Source organism: Bufo gargarizans, chromosome 3, assembly GCF_014858855.1.
Source record: "Bufo gargarizans isolate SCDJY-AF-19 chromosome 3, ASM1485885v1, whole genome shotgun sequence".
NCBI lineage: Eukaryota > Metazoa > Chordata > Amphibia > Anura > Bufonidae > Bufo > Bufo gargarizans.
In genome coordinates this window covers 600,153,846-600,176,013 of record NC_058082.1, presented here as the reverse complement: position 1 = coordinate 600,176,013, position 22,168 = coordinate 600,153,846, and the positions used below count along the sequence as shown (strand labels likewise).

The 22,168-nt window shown below is 44.9% G+C and overlaps 2 protein-coding genes across 2 annotated transcripts in view; one reads left to right on the top strand and one right to left on the bottom strand.

Moving 5' to 3' along the window:
• CMSS1 (cms1 ribosomal small subunit homolog) overlaps nt 1–22,168 on the bottom strand; it is a 310,876-nt gene that overhangs the window by 255,066 nt on the left and 33,642 nt on the right. The window lies entirely within an intron of this gene.
• Nucleotides 10,219–22,168, top strand: part of LOC122930835 (filamin A-interacting protein 1-like) — a 33,942-nt gene continuing 21,992 nt past the window's right edge. The window contains exon 1 of the mRNA XM_044284476.1: nt 10,219–10,679. Coding sequence (XP_044140411.1) covers nt 10,507–10,679 — 173 coding nt within the window. The 5' untranslated portion in view covers nt 10,219–10,506. The remainder of the gene's footprint in view (nt 10,680–22,168) is intronic.

Here is a 22,168-nt window from a genome sequence, read left to right as displayed (position 1 = left end):
TCGCACGGAGTGCGGCTTTCTCTTCAAACAGCCGATTAGCAGGGGTGCCGGTTTGATATGGATGATGACCTATCCTGGGGATAGATCATTAATATTAAAATCCTGGAAAAAAACCTTAAGTACAAATTTATGTTTTTACAAATTTTTATAAAATAATTCCTGTTTGTCACAAAGTTACAGGAATGTGGTCACGGCTGTCAACAGCCCACTGAGATAACTGGAACTGCCAGGTTTCACAGAACAGATTTTTGAAGTCGTATCACTTTTCATATCGTCACGTTTTGAAATATCTGGCTTGAAGGGAATGTGTAAAAATTCACCACGACCACCCTTTTTGCATTGCGCTGGAATACGCCTTTAAGAGTCGAAGAACATTAAACAACGGAACATATTCAGCCTTTTAACAAACCAGATCACAATGGAAGTTACTTTAGCAGCTGTAATTCTGGTGGGAAAGTTAATTCTGCTCTAATTGCGCTCGTCTGTTCTCTTTAATTAGAAAATGTTGAAGTTCAGCGTTCACCGAAATCGCTGCACACTTCTGTTTTTTCATTGGAACAACAAAGCAAACCTATTATTAGTTGTCAGGGAGACGGAGCTTTGTTTAGTAGCGTAGGAGGCGTCGTGGCTGTGTTTTCCTTGTCTTTTCGGCAGTTGTGGCCATATTTTTACTGCTATTTCGAGGAATGACGAACGTTACACACCAGACTATAATCTCATAAAGCTTTCATTCCAATAAAAAATAAAAAATATAAAATCCAGTTTAACTGGTAAACTAATTGGAGCGCTGACATATTCTCTATCCAGTCCTTCGGACCTGCAGAAAACACAGTGTTTCAAAAATTGGATTACAAAAAGTTATAGATTGGGGCTGAAAGGGTTAGCAATCAAACGCTTTTCCATCTTCGTGTTTTGCTTTTCATTCTCTGCCTTCCCGGAGCCAAAACTTTTTTTTATTTTTCTGTTCACATAGCCGTACGAGGGCTTTTTGTTTCGCAAACAATTTGTACTTTCTAATGGTACCATTTAATATTGCGCACAATGTAGTCGGAAGTGGGACAAAGAAAATTCCAAATGGGAAAAAAAAAAACGTTATTCCATCATAGTTCTTGAGGTTTCGTTTTTACACAGTGTCCCTGACCTAATACCCTCATTCTACAGGTCAGTACAATTGCAGCGATACCACAGTTGTATAGTTTTTCTTGTCGGACAATCTGTAGTCTTCAGGGATACAATTTTGGGCTATGAATGACTTTTTAATAACTTTTTATTCTATTTTACATGAGAGGTGAAAGGATGAAAAAATGGTAAATAGGCAATACTGATTTTATTTTTGGTTATGACGTTCACGTTATGGGATAAATACATATACATTTTAATAATACAGGCATTTTGGGACATGGTGATGCCTATGGTCTGTTTATTGTTATCATGGGGAAAGGGAAACGATTAGAATTTTTTTTTATTTTTTAAAGAAAAAAATTATTATATATATTACCTCTTAAGTCCACTTAGGGGCTCTTCTGTTCGCTTCTCCATTACACTGCAATGAATTACTATTGCAGTGTATAGGAAACTCACTATGTTCCTATGCAGCCTACATAGGAACTACAGCTGTAATAGCCTGGGTTCCTTCAGAGAGACCCAGGCTATTACAGAGAAGGAACGGCTTCCCTGATCTCCCAGTGTGCCTTTAGATGCCATGGTCACAACTGACCACGGCATCTGGGGGGTTAAATGTCTGCGATTGGCATTATCGCAGCCTCGGGTGGCTGTTGTGTGAAATACTAGAAACCTAGTGGCTATGGCTCCTTCTCCACTCTGGAGCAGGCACCATCTTTAAAATGACAACATTCACCATACATGTACGTGGATGTCATGTAGGGATTACACGGGTTCACCAGGCTCCTAATGTTTATGACCTATCCTCAGGGTAGGTCAAAAATCCAATCAGTGGGGTCCGCCAACCTGCACCCCACCAAGCTTTCCCTGCAGCCGCTGTAACTAGCACTTTTAACCCCTTAAGGACAAGGTCAATTATTATTTCTTCATCCCTGCCTTCCAAGACAACCTTCTTACATATCCATTCACACAGCATTATGAGGGTTTTTTTTTTTTTTGTGGGACAAGTCTTTTTTTTTAATGACACTATTAGTTCACTACATTTTTGTATGGAAAAATGGCGGGGGGGGGGGGGGATTTTTGGTGAAATGTAAAAAATGCACTTTCGCCATGGTTTTTGAGGTTTTGATATGGCATTCAATATGTGCTAAAAATGACATGATGAGTATCATTAATGCAAGGCACTTACTAATGTATTTTGTGATTGTCCATATTGCCTCCTTTGCTGGCCTGAGTCATTTTTCCATCACATTATACACTGCTCGTTTCCAGGGGTTATGGCCACCACTGCAGCGGAGATACAAGGTGGTCAGATGGGAGCTGCTGCGCATGCGTACCTATGCTCGCTCCCATGGTCCCGGCCACCAAAGACGCTGACACTTTCCTATACTGTGCAAGCACAACCACCGCTGGTTGATTGCAGGGTGCTCATAACCATAGAAAAAAGCAGTGTATAATGTGATGGAAAAATGAATCAAGTCAGCAAAGGAAACAATATGGACAATCACAAAACATTAGTAAGTGCTTTCTCTACATAATACATACCATGTGCTGAAGTGGGACAAGCTCTTTATCAAAGCCTGAAGCACAGCACCGTTTAAAATATAGTGGCCGTGCTCGGTACTGCAGCTCAGCTCCCATTCAATTTAATTGCAGAGTGTGAAATCTCCAGTGGAAACCCACAGTACAAAATGACTTGCTGCAAATTAAAAACTCACACTGTAGGTCAATTCACGCGGCAGATTTTTTTTCAGTGTGTGGAATGCAATTCCTTAAACGCTGCAGTCTGTCCTATGCGGAAGTATCCTAAATGTATGTACAGGATTTAAAGCGCTCCTCAGCAGTACCAGATATGAAATATTGTGGACTGCTTGTCTCCATTCACTGCATCACAGTAACTGGTAGCAGATTAGATTAGCTACAGGGAAGTGGGAACACGAGTCTGATGTCATCAGGGCTGTTCACTGATAACCAGTGCAAGAACATTTCCCAGTGAACTGGTAAAACTGGTTCTTATGCACAGCCGGCAAATCTCTGGGAACTTCCATCTGTACGCCTGTCGCTGTCGTTTCTATATGTCCCAGTGTAACCCAAGAAATAAAGTGGCAGGAGCACAGACATTGTTTAAGGTCAGTGATTTCTGAAGACATAGGGGATCATTTATTATCCTGAAATCCGCCTATATTAGGCATATTTCAGGCGAAGATGCCAACGTAGCAGTTAGTTGCGATGCAATCTGCACCGGGTCTAAAATTGCGGCCATGGCGTAGGAAATGGGCCGGCAATGGGAGTAGACAATGGTCTAAATGTAAGACAGCTCGGAAGCTGGCGCCTCTACATATCTCTGGTGGATCCACCGACAGCTATGGGGCTGGCCACCTTTGGGTACTTATGGCATCTTCTCCTATTGGATGGTGCCTGAGCAATAGGATCCTAACTTTCTAGGTCCCGCAAAGGTGTGCTAGATTTGTTTATCTGCCTGTGTAACAACTTTTGCCTGTTTGCTGGATTCTGACCCTCCACTACTTGACCTGTGCCTGACTTCTGTATTGACGCTTCTCTGTCCTCCCTGACCCCAGATTATTGTACTACTCATACTCTGCCTGCCCTGACTATGGTCTTGCCTAACCCTTCAGTGCCCCACACCGCTGTCTCTGATCCCTGTGGATCAGTTGTCAATCACACAGACTACTCCAGGAAGTACCATCCTGGTGGTTTCTTTGCAGCGAAGTCCAGATCCCTGTATAGAGGTTAAAGGATGAAAACCAGGTACTGCCAGAATAATCCTCTGAGGATTAGCCCAAAGCCAAACCAGTTTGTTGACACAGTGGTTCCACACCCACTGCCGTAACAGCTTTTTTTTTTTTCTACAATATTTTTTTTTTAAAACACAGCAAAAATAACTTGTTTAAAAAATCCTTTAAAGGGATATTCCCATCTTACAAAATGATGGCATTTCCATGGATAGAAGAGGATCCTAGAGGTAAATCCATCAGGAGAACAAGGTTTTCCTGACCTCCACTCTGCAAGCTGAGGATTCCAAACACTGAATGATCCCCAACTATGAGACATTACAATTTCCTGAGAGTTAGGCCTCATGCACACGACCGTTGTGTGTTTTGAGGTCCGCAAATTGCAGATCCGCAAAACACGGATGGGGTCCGTATGCGTTCCATAATTTGCATTACGGCCCGGACAGCCAGCCGCAAAATGGACAAGAATAGGACAGGTTATTTTTTTTTGCGGACCACGGAACGGAGCAACGGATGCGGACGGCACATGGAGTGCTGTCCGCATCTTTTGTGGCCCCATTGAAGTGAATGGGTCCGCATCCAAGCCGCAAATACTGCGGCTCGGATGCGGACCAAAACAACGGTCGTGTGCATGAGGCCTAAACCGGTCAACCTGAAAGTCACTGTTAGACCAGGCACCATGCCTTGTAGGACTAGCTGAGCTAAACGCAACCGGCAATGATAGGGTGCCCTATAGACAAACAGCAGCATTGCACCATCTTGTGAATAACTGGTGGTTTGGGCATGTCCTCACCGCGAGGTCTGACCTCTGGCTCGTCCTTTAGGGCTGAACCTCCCAGCCGAATACCACACACAAGTGTTAACTATTAACTTTGTATTAGTCTGTTTGTTTTCCATTTTACATAACACTAGTGAAAACAGAGGCGTGCAATGTACTAGTAAGAACACGTGTATAGAGACGTACATAGAGTACATATCGTGCAGTATTTTTATTTTTTAAATGAAGTATCCCAGGGGAAACTGACGGAAAACGTAAAAGTCCCCGCTTTACGATTTTAACGCTCGTGTGACAATATTTTGTCACATAGGCATTTTTACATCGTCCTTGCCGTTTGGGAGTGGCGGGGATCAGGGTCATGCCATTGGCGCCAGCATATTTACCTACATTTACGTCAGTTTTAGGCGTAAAAGTAGTAAAAAAAACTACTACGCTCAGGAAATGGAGTAGTTTTTCTCGACAGGTAAACACAGCGGGAGGATTCACCTAATTTATGACAACGGGCACGCATCCTTAACCAGCGCAAAGGGTAAACAAAGACTGGCGTGAAAAGCCAGTCTTTATAATGACCCCCAATATTAACTGAAAACAAAATTAAATATTTTTAGAATTTTTTGGCGGTTTTTGTTTCGCATTTTGGCAGTACTATGCCATTGAAAAAATGAAAAATGCAAAATATTGTCCTTCCGCAGCAGTTAACACAAATGATAGGGCTCCCTCTATAGATGGGTAATCCACTGTTATCTGCAGGGTAGTCCTCAAGATACAACACGTTATACAAATGGCTGGCTTACAGTAACCGATCTATATAATAAAATACAATAACATCATTTAAAAACATTAATTCATAAAATAACTAATAAACAATCTCAGCGTTAGGGCTTATGCACACGACCGTTGTTTGGATCCGCATCCGAGCCATAGTTTTTGCTGCTCAGGTGCGGACCCTTTCACTTCAATGGGGCCGCAAAAGATGCGGACAGCTGTCTGCATCCATTGCTCCGTTCCGTGGCCCCGCAAAAACAAAAAATATAACATGTCCTATTCTTGTCCGTTTTGCGGACAAGAATAGGCATTTCTACAATGGACCGACTGTTCCGTTCCGCAAATTGCGGAAGGCACCCGGAACGGTCGTGTGCATGAGGCCTTAATGTAATGAGTGATGCTACAGGGAGTGTTACTACAGGGAGACTCTCTCTGGCCGTAGTAATGGTCTCACTGAGCGAGTTTCATGTGCCTCACAACGAGGAAGTTAAAGGGCTTATCACAAGATTAAATTTTAAAAAAAATTAAAATCAGACAACATATAGTACATGACAATTTATTTGTAACAAACTTAGAACCAGCCCTGTATCTCAGTGGCAGCTCAGTGGGCGTGCACTCTCAGGAGGCATGTCCTTTCTGCTGCACCTGGTTGCATTTGAAGGATGGAACTGAGCATGTGCTTCCATCTCAGTAAGCAGGACTGAGAAATTAGAAAAAGAACAAACAGCAGGTGGCGCTATAAAGATAGAGTTCAGTGAATAACTCAGTGGCTATACAAAATTTTTTATTACATGCAATTACTAAAGTATTCAGATCCAGGTGCCGGTTTGAAAAACGTTGATTTTTTTTTTTTTTAAGGTACAATCCCTTTAAGGTGCCAGGACAGGAAGTAGAATACATGGACTCATTTTCTCCAGCCATACTAAATCTGGTCTACCAGTACATTATGAAATAACCTTTTATAGTATCAGTGTCAGGACTTTTAAAGGGGTTTATAGGAAATATTAACAAACAATGGAAGGCCCCTAACCTGCATCGCCTCCTGAACGATTCATACTGACCCGCTTCCCTCCACTTTGGTCCTGTGTGCTTCTCCTGTTCCCCTAACTTCCAGTCCCCAGATTGTTTTCTTTTGGCCAATGACCGGCTTCAGCGGTGATGTGTGGAATGGAAGGAACAGGAGGCAGTGCACAAAACTGGAGCGGCAAGGTGCAGGTAAGTACCTTAAGCCTCATGCACACAAACATATTTTTGGTCCGCCTTCAATCTGCTTTTTGCTGATCAACACGGACCCATTGATTTCTATGGGCTCGTAAAAAAAAAAAAAAAAAAAAAAACGGACAGCATGCGGGTGTCATCCATGTGCTGTCCGTTTTGTGGACAAGAATAGGGTTTTCAACAGTGAGTCCAGCGGATATTGTGGGATGCACACGCATTTGTATTTTGCAGAACGGACCATAACAGAATTTAAAATCCATAACACGATTCTTCGATAACCCGAACTTTAGACGCCGAACTTAAAACACAAGTTGGCTCAACACTACATCCATGACATCAAGGTTAGCTCCCTTCACTGACTGTTAAGGGTAGGTTCACACTTGTGTTAAATGGATCCAGCAGGCTGTTCTCTGCCAGAGTTCACCTGATCCGACCTAGCTGGACACTGCCGTCACCGCCCTATAATGGGATCTGGCCTCTTTCCATCGAAATGCCAGCTTTCAACCGTTCAAAAACCGTTGTATGCACCATTTTTGTCCATCCAAAAACCCGTAGCCGGATCTCCAATGAATCCCATTATAGTCAATGGGGTCCAGCGAAGAATGGCAGTATCCGGCTAGGCTGGATCTTGTGAACCCCAGCCGAGAGCAGTCTGCCGGATCCATTTCACGCAAGTGTGAACCTACCCTTAGTATACATGTGCCAAATCTACTACACTGACTATGTTGTGCAATGTGACGCGTTTGGATAGGTGGGGGAGTGAGGCATGCGGGGAATTGTGGGTACTGCGAGATGGAAACCATTTCATGATACATGTCAGTGCCAGGACAGGAGTGTGGCTCACCTCTTTAAGCGTCCAACTTTCAAGGAAATTTTAAATCAGGTGTAAATGAGTCTAAGGGGAGCCCAAGGGGTTTACCCATTACTATGGGGTGGAGCTTGTAGACTTGCTTTCACCAGGTTGTCTATGTGAGGATAGATAATGGTCCTGTCAGATGTCCAGGGGATGAAGAGGACCTGTAGTGTTCTCACAGAAGTTCTGCAGGCTGTAAATCACGGCCGACTCTTGCGCCATCTTTCTTTTACTTCTCGCTTCTCCTGTTCAGCCGCTATCAGCGCCCAATACCAGTGACCTATCGAGTGGGTGGCCCCAGTGCTCACTGTCAATGGCTGAGAAGCTGCAGTTGTTCTTACTAGCCGATCGACTCCTTGCCTTCTCCATTTTAGGTTTTGATCAGGTTTATTAATGCAATGTTGAAGCCAAAAGCAGGTGTGAACCATAAAGGGGTTGTCCCATTAAGACAACTCATCCCCTAGCCACAGGATAGGGCAGTGATGGGTAAACTCCGGTACTCCAGCTGTGGTGAAACTACGACTCTCAGCATGCTCCATTCTATGGAGTTCTGAGAACAGTCAAGCAAGTGTGCATCTTGGGAGTTGTAGTTTTACCACAGCTGGAGTGCCAGAGGTTAGCCATCACAGGGATAGGGGATAAGTGTCTGATTGGCTGGTGTCCGATTGCTGAGCCCCTGCCGATCACGAGAATGGGGCATTTCAGTAATTCCATTCAAATCTATGGGGCTGCCGTAGAAGATAGCCTTGTACAAGTGCTTGGCTATCTCCGTCACCCCCTTATTGGAAGCGTCTGATTGCTGGGAGTCCGACCGCCAGAGCCACTGCTGATCATGAGAACAGAGGCCTGTACTAGTTTGAAATTAGCAGCGGTCACGCATGCGTGCTGCTGCTCCATTCAGCTCTATAGGGCTTTCTGGGACATCCAACCGATTGTAGTTCACTATATCCAACTGATCCATAGAGATCAATGGAGAGGTGGAAATGTATGCGTGTCTACCATATCATTCAAATAGGGAGCATGGGCCCCTACTCTCATGACCAGCAGGGGCCACAGTGTTAAGACCACAGTTCAGATCAGACACTAATCCCCTAGCGACAGGATAATGGATAAGTTGTTGTCATGGAACAACCCTTTTAATGATCCCACTCCGGGTTTTGGTTTCAAAAACAGCATCAGAAAACCTGACCGTGTACAGGCAGCCTTAAAGAGGAGCCGTCTCCTGTCCTGACACGTCCGTTGTAGTAACTACTTGCATCCCTTAAAAAATAACAATTATTTTATTATTCCTAGAAGCAGTTATGAATTGTCAGTTGCTTGCAGTAAAGATACTTTCACAGTAGCGGCAGCCTTCTCCAGCAGGCTGTTCTGGTGGTGGGGGGGGGGTGCATGCCGCTGGAAGTCAGCTCCGGCCCCATTAACTATAATAGTCGTAGTTTTATTCCGGCCGCCTCTCGGCATGTTTGCCTGTCATGCCTGTGACAGGTATTAGAAGGTCTGAAAGACTGGCTGCACATGAGTGATCTGACAGCCTCTTTTGGTTTCACTTTGTGTGTTGCTGGTATGTCCACACCTCCTGTTCAGGTGTGGATCATGTGACCTTTACCTCCCCCTATTTAGTCTGACTTTACCCATCACTCCTTGCTCTGGATAACTTCATTTGGTTTTGGAAGAGCTGGAGTGTGGTTCTTGCTAAAGTCCTGTCCATCCTTTATCCTCAGAAGTTAAGTGTTCCGCTTGTTGTGTTTTGTATTTCCGAGGGTGGAGGGTCACCAGGATTTTCTAGGTTCCTGTGTATAGGCATCTCTACCATCGAGAGGTGACCATATGGATAGGAGTTAGGGCCAGGAGCAGGGTTTCATAGGTGGTGACCTTTTTCCTTTCCTAGCGGTTAGGCCTAGTGTCTTTCCCTTTCTTATTGTTGTCTTGTAGTGTTCTCCTCTACTACATCCGTGACATAGTCAATGGAGCCGGAGTGGACTTCCGGCAGCACGGATGCGGCAGGCTATTCCTCCGCTGGAGAAGGATGCCGCTAGTGTGAAAGTAGCCTAAAAGGTACAGATGGGTGTTAGCAGTCGGGTTTGTGTCCCTTTACAGTCTGACACCAGTAGTACAGAGTCAAACACACCCACTACTGATAACACCCAGCAGTACCTTTACTGCAGACTGCTGGCAATTTACTTGTAAACTTCTAGCAGGAATAATACAGGAACGGCTTGTGGGTCCGTTCACACAACCGTATTCCGGGTCCGCATCCGTTCTGCAATTTTGCGGAACGTGTGCGGACCCATTCATTTCAATGGAGCTGCATGTGCTGTCCGCATCCGTAGTTCCGTCCCGCGGCCCTGGAAAAAAAGATAGAGCATGTTTTGCGAATCTGCAATTTGCAGGCCTCAAAACACTTAAGGTTGTGTGAATGGACTCTTAAAAAGGACTACAACCATTACTACTAATCCAGGGTAATACACTTGAAATATATCAGGCCGATAATGCAATTTTATATTCTTACAAACTTTGCTGAAAAGCGGTAAAACAAAGCCCGGCGGCCCCTCAGCATCCTGCGCTAAACTGGCGAGGAGACGAGAAAAAAGCTGAAACGCTCAGACAAAAGAGCGATGGACTTCATCTGGCCTTCCCATCATCACTGGGAGAATTGTTGTGTAGTTACATCATCAGGAAATAAAATACTATCCCCCCGAGAGCCCCCTCCACAGAAACACAAAGTCCACATCCTTCACAGAGGAGCTGCCCAAAGCTTTCCCTCTAGCAGAAAGTAGGCAGTAGAGAAAGACCAGTCTGAGCGCCTGAGCAGTAATGGCTCCCAGTGACTCCATGGTCAGCGAGCAGACAGCGCTTTCTGTAGCTCCAGCCTTCTGCACATTCCTGCGCAGACAAATGAAGGATTTCACACAGGCTTGAACCTCAGGCGCGGCCAGAAAACATTAATAAACTTTCCAGGTTCTGGCCGGGCTTGCACTAGTCAGACAGCAGCAGTCAGCTCCTCAGAAGGCAGTCCCATGACGTCATGCCCTATAGGCTTGGGACAAGCTGAGAGCCTATCTCTCATTGTTTGCCTTTTCCATTGGAATGCTCACATCTCATGCCTGGGAGAAAACTGCCTCTCCGAGACGTCCGTCCCTCCATGGGACAGCAGCAGCTGTGGCCGTTCCCTACAGCCCTACAGCCCCAGGTAAGAGCCTGGCCATCTGGACCACACCGCTTTCCATTTGCTTCTGCTGCACATCACATCCTGCAGCACCTTGAAAAGTTTTACTGTCTTTACCGTCACTTGTAGCAGAGCTGAGTTTGTCGTAGCTTCTCATTTAACAACATGACAACTACAGCTCTGTTTCCCCTGCCTCTAGCACCAACATATTCTGGTGCACTTTGAAAAGTTTCAATGTCCCTACAGTCATTTGTAGCAGAGCTGAGTTTGTCGTAGCTTCTCATTTTAAGTTATTTAACAACATGACAACTACAGCTCTGCTTCCCCTGCCTCTAGCACCAACATATTCTGGTGCACTATCCTCATTTAGCAAGTACCTAGACAGAGACATGTGCGCTCTTGAAGAAGAGTCCTTCCATAATTACCCTTCTGTCAGGTACAGACATAGCAGAGCTGATTATGTTCTCTCACTGCATGGAATTAAGATAATGGAGAGGTTGCTTGCAATCATGGACAGCGCGTTTTGTCACAGCTATTACAAACTCAGCTCTGCTAGATCTACGCAGCAGTAATATACAGTAAGTCCAGGAACCTACATATGGGCATTTTTATTTTTATTTTTTTATTTTTTAACTCTTTGGGGCTGCAACCTGAAAACTTTCCCAGTTAAGCCTCATTCACAGGTCAGTGTTTCACGTACGTGTGCTATAAGTGTTCTCCACGGACAGCACACGTCCCCATTCATTTTAACGTGTGTATTCAGACAGTGTTTTAGCGCAGTCCGTGTTTTTAGCACGGATGCATGCTCTATTTTGTCAGTGTTCGCGGATCCATCACGCCCATTATAGTCTATAGGTCCGTGAAAACCAGGGATGCAACACGGATGCCATCCATGTGTCACGGATCATTAGGAATAGATGATTTGAAAATAATTTTTCAGCTGCACAGTGTCCGTGAAACACAGATGGCAAAAAACGGACCAAACGCGCATCCTTCACAGATACATCCTTCTCACAGCTTTGAGCACGGACGTGTGAATGAGGCTTTAGGATAAGGGTGGAGGGTTACCTGCAATCCACAATCTTGCCCTCGATGACAAACTCAGCTCTGCTACCTCTATACTGGCTGCTATGCTACCATTAATAAAATGACAGGCAGCGGGTGCCTGCTGGGTTATAGCCGTGTAATCGACGTGTTTTATGAGGGCTTATAGAGATATTAGAACTCACAAGTTAGTTTGCCCCATATGGCGGTAATCCATACAGACGACCAGATCAGAGGGCCATTGTGAAAGCGTCTATAGGGCTGAGGCGCCTCGCAGGGGCAGCAGCATGCAGTCTGAGGTGTCTGGAGGTTACATGTAAGACGCGATGCTCTGGAGGGGATTCTTCCCAAATTCTTCAGTCACATGTTTTTAAGTTAAAGCTGAAGCATGTCACTGGTGAAGGTCTCGCCATGTCGGTAAAGAAGGTCAGAACTGCCCCAAGAGTTCAGATTCCTCCCAGCGCCATGTGCAGCGAATTATGAAAGCAAATAAGAATGTTTCTGGTCCTAATGGGGTAAATTCAGGGTTATAGACGACATTAGGACGAGCGGAATAAGAGGCGATTCTCCGAGACATCTTCCTCGACTGACACAAATGGACCTCGGGCGGCAGGAAGAAATCAGAGTAAAAGGTAGAAAAAGTAGGAACTGTAAAAAATAAAATAAAATACATAAGAGATTAGACAGAAAACGTCATTAATGGAGGAGGGACTGCAGGGAGACGGACGGCCCTATACGAAGGGTAATTACAGTCCGGAGCCTGAGAGATCAGTCCATCAGCCTCCTGTAAGGAAGCTACTCAGAAAAAAGGGAGCAGCTGTGCCCCTGGGGGACAGGAGTATAAAGATCTATACAACATAGCACTACGGGCGAGCTCGTGACAGTCCATGTCCCCTGTGCCACAGACGGAATAAACAGCAGCCTGTATTCTGCCAATGGACTTGCAGGGTGATGGAGGAATATTGGATTCCGGACTCGTGTCCGGTTCCGTTATCTGATCGTCCTCCCCACTTATTATTATTATTGTTGTATGTCGTAGGCTAAAAAGCAGCCAAAAACATATCATTTAAAACTTTACGGTTCGTATAAAAACGACTACAATACATAAACAGGTTCCATCCGTGTATTGCCATGGATGGGGCGAGATGGTAATGGTCTTTAGCTTGCAGCTGCTGGAGAGTACCAGGTCTCACAATTCACACTTGGATCGCAGTGTCCTGTAGTTTCCCAGCTGTGGTAGAACTACAAGTCCCAGCTAGCTACTACAATACATAAACAGGTTCATATACAAGCTTCCATTGGTCTATTGCCATGGATGGTGCGAGATGACGGTCTCCAGCTCGCAGCGGCTGGAGAGTACCAGGTCTCACAATTCGCACATTAGGATTTAGGTAGCAGCGCAGCGTCCCGCAGCGTTCCAGCGGAGGTGGAACTACAAGTCCCAGCTGTGACAACATTACATCATGGGTATCTTTAGTAGAGATTAGGAGAGAAAAAAAAACCTTCATGCACATGGAGCTTGTACAGCAGAACAGGGGAACCATATGGCTCCCTAGTGCAGAGCTGTATGGCCTGTGTGCTGCCATACCGTGCTCCACTACAGGCAAAGCACCTGGGGAGGGGTTAATACATACACACACACACACACACACACACACACAGATATATAGCATTTCCAGATTCGTAGGACAGGAGTAAACTTTCCATTCCTCAGCATATGGAGGAACACTAAGGACACTTAAATACCTGGAAGTTTCTATTGAGCTATACTATGGCGGTATGTCTGTGGCCATATACTAAGATTTGTGTAGTACTAGGATCTTTTCACATTGCATCTTAAGTGTACATTTACTATATATATATACACTTGTAAAGCCCCTGGCGCATACATTATATGTATACATAGGTCCCCGCTCAAAAGAGAGTCTCCTCGGTTTGGCGGTACTTGTCAGGGTTTCCGTTTTTTCTTTACTACAAGGAATAATGCAGAAAATAAAGCTATTACATATAGAGGCATCCAGTAAAAAAAAAAAAAAAAAAATGCACATACCACATGATATATATATATATATATATATATATATATATATATATATATATATAATGGGTGGCTATGCGTGACTATGTTAAAACGCACGTGTCACAGGTTTGAGTCAGGAAATACTGCTAACGGGAACACTGCAGATGATGTGTGAAAAGTGCCTTACAAAGTATGATGTGGGAGAAAGGCGTGCATTTAAAGGACTACAAGTCTCAGCATGCAGAGCCATCACACCCCGCGTTTCGATCGCTGACAAAGCATGCTGGAACTTGTAGATGGACAACACCTAGAGAGTGACAAGCTGGTAACCTGCGCACGAGGCGACGATGCTCCAGCGAGGAATACTGCTGCAGTCGGCGGCTTTCCTTTAATCACACAGGGACGCGTAATTTTAATCCTGACTAATATTAGGCCGTGCGGAGTGCCAATCCCACGAGTCGGTTCCTGTGCCAGGGGAGCTTACCATCGAATTTCTCTCGAGCGAGGGTCTATTCAATGGGACGCTGCTTAATATGTCACTAGATGAAGGGATGACAGGAATGGTGACAGCCGGGACCAGCCTGACAGAACACAGGCTGTCACCATCGATTACAGGGGGGCGTGCAGGAAAGCAGCAGAGATGGTGAGAATGACATTCTATTAGGGAGTTGCCAGTGATGACATCATACAATCATTGTGATGTCACTGTAGGTAACTACAGGAAGATTTTAAAGGTAGTTTTTGCCCCAAGTCTGCTCACTCTCCTAGCCCTCTCTTGTAGGGGGTGGTCCTAGAGATCCTCTATAAATTATACTAAGACAAAAACTACTATACACCGGTCCCCAAGGACGGGAGGGGTTGTGGTTTCTCGCAAGCCTTCATGGATAGAAGGCACAGAGAAGGACACCCCAACTTCTGTCTACAACCAGAGGTTACTAAAAGGTATTCTTTCCGATGAAGCGGATTAAAACGGAGTTAAAAAGGGGAAAAAAATCCCTATTTGCTGCTTCAAATCCCCTGAGATGATGTGGACCAGAGGCAGCCAGCCGGCAGAGTATCAGAACATCCCTCAAAGCCCCACCAGCTGCACTTCAGATGGTCTGGCAAGTGCTTTACCAAGGAAAACACTTTCTAATTTGTACTTCCCCAATTCCCATGTACAGTTGGTTTCGGACGAGCACAATTTATCCAGAAATGGCTTTAAAAACACAGAAAAGATGAATAAATAAGTTAGTAGCGGAACAGATCTCTCAGGGAAGTTCCTGGAAACGTTGTAACCATATAAGACCTTCATGGAATATGGAGGTCTGCGTCGGCCGCTGATTCATCGCAGTGGCACGTAGCAGCAAAGAAAGTCCACGTATAAGACACATATCAGCTGGGATACATCCCCGCGCAGCATATGTGCACCCGTCATCCTCTGCCGTATGGCGGGCTTAAAGGACACGTCCACCTTCTACAGCTCCTACATCATGCTCATTTAAAGAACATTCAGTAACTGTTGTTGTACTAATTGTGATTAATATCATATCCTCGATCACATTTCTGCTTGGTATTACTGGAAACCATCAACAAGCATGTTATTAGACACATGCGAGAGCTAGTTTTCTAACTTCCAGTGACCATTCCCAGAATGCAAATCTCCAGAACATTTAGGAATGTGGTGAGATTTCAAATGTGACGCTTACAGAATTATGAGTGCTGCTCTGAAGTACAATGCAGGCTGGTAATTCAAGATCACTACAAGTAATAGAATGGATTTACAAAGTTATTCAACCTTTTAGGTAGGGGACTTCTACATGTCAACTTTAGGCTACTTTCACACTAGCGTTCGGGGCTCCGCTTGTGAGTTCCGTTTGAAGGCTCTCACAAGCGGCCCCGAACGCTTCCGTCCAGCCCTAATGCATTCTGAGTGGACGCGGATCCGCTCAGAATGCATCAGTCTGGCAGCGTTCAGCCTCCGCTCAGCAGGCGGACACCTGAACGCTGCTTGCAGCGTTCGGGTGTCCGCCTGGCCGTGCGGAGGCAAACGGATCCGTCCAGACTTACAATGGAAGTCAATGGGGACGGATCCATTTGAAGTCGACACAATATGGCTCAATTTTCAAACGGATCCGTCCCCCATTGACTTTCAATGTAAAGTCTGGACGGATCCGTCTGCGGCTACTTTCACTTTCACACTTTGAATTTGTTTTACAATATAATGCAGATGGATCCGTTCTGGACGGATCCATCGTCTGCATTATATGAGCGGATCCGTCTCAGACGGATCCGCTCTGAACGCAAATGTGAAAGTAGCCTTAAATTGGTGGGTTAACAACGCAGATAGGGAGCCATTTATTAAGACTGGCATTTTATTTGCTAGTCTTAAAGGGGTATGCCCATGACCTTGATGGCATATCCTCGCGATATATGCCATCAATGTCCTATAATTGTAGATCCCACCTCTGGAACCTATTTCTATCTCCAGAACAGGGCTTCTGAAGGGACAGAGACCACATTGCGCACGCGCGACTTGCTGTCCACTCGCTGCTATGGGACTTGTGAAAATAAGTCCCATAGTGGTGAATGGAGAGCAAGCTGAGCATGTGGGGACACTTCTCCATTCACCGAAACAGCACTCGGCTATTTTCAGAACCCCCATAGTGGTGAACGGGAGATGGCCACACATGCGCAGCTGCTCTCCCTTCACTTCTTGGACCCCATTCTGGAGATAGAAATGGGTACCAGAGGTGGCATATCCTAGCAGATTCTGTCAAGAAGTTTGAAGAGTCCTGTATGCAAGACTTTTTTTTTTTTGCACTAAAAAAAGTGACCTCCAAAATGGAAACCAAACAAACCCCCATTATAGTCTATGGGATCCGGTTGTCTCCGATCGGATCCTTTGTGCGCCGAATCTAGCACTTCAGTTATTTGACAGAGCAGAACAATGGAAATCCTTAGTGGGGGGCTGTAACAGGCCTCAGATAATCAGTCACGGGGGGCTGAAAGTAAAGGTGAGGGCTACACGGCGACTTCAGCAGCACCAGGCGTCGCATGACCAAAGATCGCCGCGTAGTGGTGCAACCATGCAACTGAATAGACCGCAGTGGTGTTTTTTTTTTCGATTCTTGCAAGTCCTGCTGTGACCCCACTGCGCTGCTACACAGAGATCTAGGGTCACGTAACAAGTCGCCATGTAGCTACAGCCTTAGGCCTCAGGCAGTCCCGCAAAAAAATAGAACATGTCCTATTCTTGTCCGTTTTTCCGACAAGAATAGGCATTTGAAACATACCGTGGGATCCGTGGATGGGAAAATGCAGGGAGCACACGACAGATATCCGTGATTTGGGGACTGCAAAAACACAGATCTGGCCATGTGCATGAGGCCTTACAGAGGAGAACGGCACTCTGCATGGAAGAGACTCCATACGTGTCCACACACCTGCTTGTAAAAGGAGCGTCACCACAAATTCTGATGTCTTAGCCTTTGATAAGTGTTCATAATGTACTGCCAACATGTCACACATACAATGTACCAAACTCTACACACACTACAAGCAGCCACCGGCCGTGCCAGTGCCCAGAGCGATGCCAATTATGTGCAAGTGATAACACGAAACACCTTCTCATCAATGCCAGGTCAGACCGACAATACTGGGGAACATGATAAAAACTTGTGTGAACCTACAGTACATCTAAAAGACTGCATTACGTAAAAGGCTAGCCCAGCAATCAAACATGTATCACCTACCTAGTGGACCCCATGAACATTTAAGTGCCCCCCCCCCCCCCCCCCCTACTATGACTGGAAGGGAGGGACACCTCTGGGACACTGATGGCATATTGCTAGGATATGCCATCAATGTCAGATAGCTGTGGGACCAGCTCCTATCTAGAGAATGGGAGCACACCGCGCATGCGCCGCCACCTCTCCAATCATGACTATCGGAGTTCTGAAAATAGCCGAGCAATTGAATGGAGAGGTGGCGGCACATGCGCAGCTGCTCGCTGTTCACTTTGGAGGTCTCGTTCTGAAGTTCTGACAATGATGGCGTATCCTAGCGCTATGCCATCAGTGTCCCTTTTAAGGACCTTTGTGTTCTCTATAGGACAGTGGCTGACACCCTGTGATTCTCTCTCTCTCTCGTGCATGGGTGACATCGGTGTGCCGTCAGCATTTTTTGCGGACCCATAGAAAAGAAGGGTCCGTAAAAAATGCATAATGGACACAGACCGAAAATACGGTCATGTGATGGTTATATGCCCATGTCGATAACTACAGTATATACATATGGGAGCATAGAGGTATAGTCCATGGGGGAGATGTATCAAACTGGTGTAAAGTAGGACTGGCTTAGTCGCCCATAGCAACCAATCAGATTCCACCTTTTTTTTCCAACGGAGCTCTGTACAATGAAAGGTGGAATCTGATTGGTTGCTATGGGTGACTAAGCCAGTCCTACCTGATACCAGTTTTGATAAATCTCCCCCTATGCGCAGTACTTAGAAACCAGTAAGGGAGCACTCCGATGAGTGACAGTACTCCTAAGTGCTCCAAGCTGAAGAAATACGCTTCCAGCTCTGAAGGGTTATCTGTTACAACGCTGGGCACTTCCAGATTACATAAATACGAGGACACACACTATGTGAGAACCGCTGATGAAATGCAGGTGGTCTTGCTGGCGTCCGCCCTGCTGTAAACCACATGTGGATCATGATGACATGACATCATCAAAGTATGATTAGAATATCTGGCCTGCTAACAGACCCATCATCTGGTCAGCACGTCTACCTCCCGGGAGAGTCTGAGACACAAACTGCTTTACATAGACGGAGAATGATGACATCACTCTACATATATGTGTATTGTGCGTGTATGGGGTAGTGACATCACTTCATGCATAGCTATAAAAAACCTTCCCAAAGCTAAAATCGTATATATATTCACATGTGGCAGATTTACAAATTTCTCAAATTTCTGTAAGGCTACATGCACACGAACGTAGTTTGTTTCCGTGTCCGTTCCGATTTTTTGTGTGAATAGGATGAGGACCCATGTAATTCAATGGGTATGTAAAAAATGCGGACAGCACACCGCGTGCTGTTCGCATCAGTATGTCCGTTCCGTAGCCCCGGAAAAAAAAAAAAAATAGAACAGGTCCTATTCTTGTTTGTTTTAGGCATTGTTACAATGGATCCGCAAAAAAAAAAAAAAAACGGATGGCATACGGAGGTCATCCATTTTTTATTTTTTTTTTGCGGATCTGCATACGGTCGTGGGCATGTAGCCTAACCTGAAATCATTTTCATTCATCTGAATTGAGTTATTTCTGCAAGCCTCTTCTAATGGCGTTCCCTAAAACGTCTACAATAAATCCAGCGTGTGTGAATGTACCCTTGCCTCGCAAGTAGACGGGATCTCTTCTTTGTAGGGGTCATTTATTAAGACTGGTGTTTTAGACGTGGGTTAATAAAGCCCTGCACTGGCAGTGGATCTGCCAGTTATGTAGAGGCGCCGGTCTCTTCATAAATTTGGCGTATCCAGCGCCGCTTCTAAATGTAAGACAACTTCCTTGCTGGCTTAGGCTACTTTCACACTAAAGTTTTTTTTTTTTCCCGGTATTGACATCCGTCATAGGATCTCTATTTTCCGATTTGTCTCCATTCATTGTCAATGGGGACAAAACGCAACTGAACAGAACGGAATTCTCCAAAATGCATTCCGTTCCGTTTGGTTGCGTTCCCATACCGGAGAGCAGCTGTGGGAACTTTCCTTCCATCCTGGGGTTCGGAGCAAGACGGATCAGTCATGACCCACAATGCAAGTCAATGGAAACGGAGACGTTTTCTCTGACACAATAGAAAACAGATCCGTCCCCCATTGACTTTCACTGGAGTTCATGACGGATCAGTCTTGGCTATGTTAAAGATAATACCGACCCGTCCCCCGCTCTGCCCATGTCACAACCACTTTTTTTTTTAGACCTGCCGTGAGCGGGGGAATAGTCGCAGACTGCGGCACAAAGCACTTTTGCGCCACAATCTTTGCCAGATATCTGCCTAATACAGGAGTATTTCTGTTTAATAAATGACCCCCTCTATGTCCAAAAGGCACACTGATAAAGCTTGCAAATGATCTCCATTGGTTTCAATAGGAAAACTGTTTGGTAATTTGGTAATTTACCTGGCGTGTAGAAAAAAAAGTGAAATTTTCTTTCTTGGCGCAGATTGCGCATCCAAACTTCCCATGGCAAAAAACGAATTAAACAAAAAAAAGCTGATAAAAAAAAAAAAAACAACAAGCAGAATCCACATTGTTTGGTTTTTTTTCAGCACAGTGTGAACATACCCTTAGGCCTCATGCACACGACCGTTGTTGTGTGCCGTTCCGCAAAATGGGGTTCCGTTGTTCCATGATCCGTTTCCGCGTGTCTTTCTTTATTTTTGGAGGATCACCAGACATGAAGGAATGTAAAAAAAAGTCGAAGTTAAGTTTGCCATGCAAATGATAGGAAAGAAACGGATGCAGACGACAATCTTGTGTGCCTCCGCGTTTTTTCACAGTCCCATTGACCTGAAATGGGTCCGCAAACCGTTTTCCGTGAAAAAAAAATAGGACAGGTTATATTTTTTTGACGGACTGGAACCATGGATCACGGAGCGGATGACAAACGGTGCATTAGCCGAGTTTTCAACGGACCCATTGAAAGTCAATGGGTCCGCAGAAAATCACGAAAAAAACTGAACAACGGACACGGAATGAAACAACGGTCTTGTGCATAAGGCCTAAGGGCAAGTCCTCACGGGACATAATTTGGAGTGGAAAATCCACACAAGTTACAATCAGGATTTTGATAAGGATTTCACCTTCTGAAGGGGAAAAAAACTGCAGATTAATCTGTACAGGTTAAACTTTTGATCTGTCATAGCGTCACAACAAAGGTTTTGATCGATGGCGGTTTGAGTGTCGAGACCCCCACAGATCGCTACAAAGAGGAGAACAAACTGCTCACATAGGATATTCAAGAGCTTAACTCTGTAGGACAGGAATCAGCAACCCCCGACACTCCAGCTGTTCAGACACTACAACTCCCAGAATGCTCCATTCACTTCTATAGGAGAAGAATAACAGAGCATGTATGCATGCATGCATGCTGGGAGTTGTAGTTTCACATCAGCTGGAGCGCCGAAGACTGATGATCCCTGCTGTAGGAGACAGACTTGACACAGGTTCATAGACTTTCTATTGAGTCCATCTGCTGTGGAGAGAGCGAGCATGCTAGGTGAGCCCTTCTTTCTCCTTCTTCTAGTGATTGTGGAGGTCTCAGACCTCGGACCCCCCAATTAAAACTTTTGATGTGTCGCTAGGACATGTACATTTATTATTAAAAAAAAATAAAAAATTAAGAACAGGTACATTTTAGAATCTGCACCACGGGACCAGTGAAGTGCAATCTCCGTTGCAGAAATTTCCTGCAGCATATCCATGAGAGCTAATCCCCTTTGCTATACTTTATGACCTCCAGATTTTACGCGTGCAGTGCCGCTGTCATGTGTGGCTGCAACCTAAAGTTGCCACAATGCTCGGCTAGTGCTGCAGTCCGTACAGTCTGAATGACTCATCCTGTGCAGTCTATGCCCACTCGGAGATAAATGGCAATGGCAGCCACTGATTTCCAGCTCTACTAGAAGAAACATGCATGTATGGCGAGTCGAGCATGCATGTCTACCTGTAACGGAACAAGTTAGCGCAGACAACCAATACAGGACATGTAATAATTATGTGAATTTAACTCTTTCTGTGTAGGTTCATGTAATTTAGTATTTTCACATTTAGCCTATGTGTGCACATGGGAAATTTACATTTCTGTCTCAGTCACATAAATGATCACACACCACCCATAAAGTGGATGGAGTACAGTACGCCTCGCAACATGGCACCGGTTTCAGCTGGGAAAATAGTTTAAAAAAACCTGCCGCACATGTTGGCAAAAGTATCATGAATATAGTGCTTGGGTCTAACAATGTACATTCGGAAAGTCTTGAGACCCTTTCACTTTTTCACAATTTGTTATGTTGCAGCCTTGTACTAAATAAAAAAAATAAAAAAAAAATCACGTTTTCTCCCATCAATCTGCACGCAATACCCCATAATGACGAAATGAAAATAGAATTTTAGAAAGCTTTGCTAATTTATTAAAAAGGAAAAACTAGAATTTCACATGGACATAAGTATTCAAACCCTTTAATTTGACACTTTAAATTAAGCTGTGAGGGCCTCCCATTTCTTTTGATCATCTTTGAGATGTTTCTACACCTTGATTGGAGTCCACCTGTAGTAAATTCAGTTGACTAGACATAATTTGGAAAGACACCCCTGTCTATATAAGGGATCACACATCTGACAATGGAGCAAAAACCAAGACATGAGAAGGAAAGAACTGCCTGTAGAGATCAAAGACAGGA